The 2132-nt window shown below is 40.3% G+C and overlaps 1 protein-coding gene across 1 annotated transcript; it reads right to left on the bottom strand.

Annotated features, from left to right (window-relative positions):
* Positions 1 to 917: 917 nt before the first annotated feature.
* LOC110638002 (brassinosteroid-responsive RING protein 1) lies at positions 918 to 1690 on the bottom strand. Its single transcript, XM_021788399.2, has one exon. The coding sequence runs from the start codon at positions 1537 to 1539 to the stop codon at positions 1027 to 1029; it is 513 nt and encodes a 170-aa protein (XP_021644091.2). The 5' UTR covers positions 1540 to 1690; the 3' UTR covers positions 918 to 1026.
* Between the last annotated feature and the right edge of the window lie 442 nt (positions 1691 to 2132).

Raw genomic sequence — 2132 nt, 5'->3', positions numbered from 1 at the left:
GGTGGCCACCACGTTATTATCAAGGTGTTTTCAGTCATAATTCTTCTTTGTTGTTGTGCAAGTCAAAATCATTAAAATCAGTGACACACAAACACCGAGGTATAACGGATCAACTGTGCTTGTTACTTCACAGCTTACACAGGTTACTGAGATGAGCACAAAAGCACCATCTTGTATACAGTAAGAATGACATAAAGCATAAAGCTGGAAATTAATGTTAGACATAGACAGAAAGTTTAGTGCTTTTATTTTAGTTTTAGAGGAGATTTCCAAATCCAAGTGCGCCAAATCCTTACTGATTTTCATAAAACAAGTCTATACTCAATAGGCTTTTATGATGATCCTTATCTACTTGTCTTTTGTCAATTTAGTAATAAAACGTCCCAATTTTGGTTATGCACGAATCAGAAATTGCCAAGTTTTGTTATCTGAATCCGACCCAAGTTAATATGTATGTGCAGCGCAGGCTTCTACCCATGAGACAAACGTGGAGTGATTCAGCTTTTATGAAAAAAAAGTAGCCCCATTTCCATGTGCTCTTCCAGAAAACTACCAGTAAAAGCCTTCATACCAACAAACCCTCAGCTGTAGACCACACATGCCAAAGGAACCACTTCAATTTTTTCTCCCTCTCTCTAATGACTTTAAATTAAATAGATAACAGATAAGATTGAGAAGACAAAACCTGCAGTGCCATGTTTGGAGTACATTATTTCTTACAGATTACCATAAAACCATTCCAATGATCCTCTAACCAGCACATAGCTGGAACTGTTCCATTTAGGCACATGCACCCGTATACCTCGGTTGAAAAAACCCACTCTTTTGCTTTAGCATTTAGCATATTTGTTAGTAAAAAAGCCTATGAAAAATATGTATAGCTAATTTTAATAATAATAATTAAAAAATAGGGGAAATAATATGTAAGACACTCAATTTTTTTTTTATTAGGCTAAATTGCCCAAATTTCATTGTATATGTACATTTCATACCAACAGCGGAACAAGACATGGCCCTCTCTAGTCTCTACAAAACCGGGACCGAACTGTACTCACTGTAAAAATCACCCTCGTCAGAAGCCGCCAGTAACCTTTGACTAAACTCTTCTTGCATCTCCTCAGGCACGAACGAGGTTCTACAAAGCGGACACGTGTTCCTATCATGATCCATCCAACGGTCCAAACACGCACGGTGGAAAATGTGCTTGCAATTCTTTAGCCATCTGATCTCCGCATCGCCCTCGAACTCATACAAACAAACGGCACAACAATCCGGCAGCTCAACTTCGCTGTCTCCAGCGACCAAATCGTCGAACTTTATGACGGGTAGGATTTCCCGGATCAGGACGGCGGAAACGGGCGTGTGGCTATGGATTCGGTTAGTATTATCGGGCCATATGTTATCGGTTTCGAGGAAATCCGAGAGACCCAGATAATTAAAAAGGCATAGAATGAGGTTTCTGATAAAACCCAGAAAGGATAGTGCGTGCACGAACATCTTCGGCAAGAAAACTTCAGTGTACCCAACAGGAAATCCCATTTAGCTCTCAGAGAGAGAGAGAGAGAGAGAGAGAGAGAGAGAGAGAGTTTTCCTTGAGAAATAGAACGAGAGGAGGCTTCGAGGTTTTTATAGATGAATTTTTTGCCAGAAAGAGAGAGTGGGAGAGGAAGCTTCTGCTTCAGCTGCTTCAATTTTTGAGCTAACGAGTGCTATAGCCTAGGTATTATAGTAGTACCGGGTGAAGCGGTAATGATAAAACTACTCGCTGTGACTTTCTTGGAGTTGTAATCGGACCAATAGGAGACGAGATGATTCAGGATGTTTGGGTGGGTCCCCGAGGCAGAGGCACGTGCGTTGCTGTTGATTGGTCAGTGAGAGAATGAAATGAAAGCTATTGGGTAATGTGAACTGTTACAGTCCGCGTAAGGTTTACTGGTAAGAAAATGGAAACCGTTGCACATGTAGGAATTAGGCACCTGCCACGTGCTGTTATTGAGGAAAGGGTGAGGAAATGGATGCATCGTAATCGTCTACTTACCCTTTTCTCCTCCTCTATCTATTTATTTATTTTTGTGTATCACGCTCAGACGATGAATCATATTCAACTAATTATATCTAATTAAATTAATTAA

Source organism: Hevea brasiliensis, chromosome 2 (genome assembly GCF_030052815.1).
Source record: "Hevea brasiliensis isolate MT/VB/25A 57/8 chromosome 2, ASM3005281v1, whole genome shotgun sequence".
In the NCBI taxonomy this organism is placed as follows: domain Eukaryota; kingdom Viridiplantae; phylum Streptophyta; class Magnoliopsida; order Malpighiales; family Euphorbiaceae; genus Hevea; species Hevea brasiliensis.
The sequence above is the reverse complement of the archived record's forward strand: the minus strand, read 5'-3'. Positions and strand labels throughout refer to the sequence as shown.

Coding starts and splice junctions, on each gene's coding strand:
- LOC110638002 (XM_021788399.2), bottom strand. CDS start 1,539: ATGGGATTTCCTGTTGGGTACACTGAAGTTTTCTTGCCGAAGATGTTC.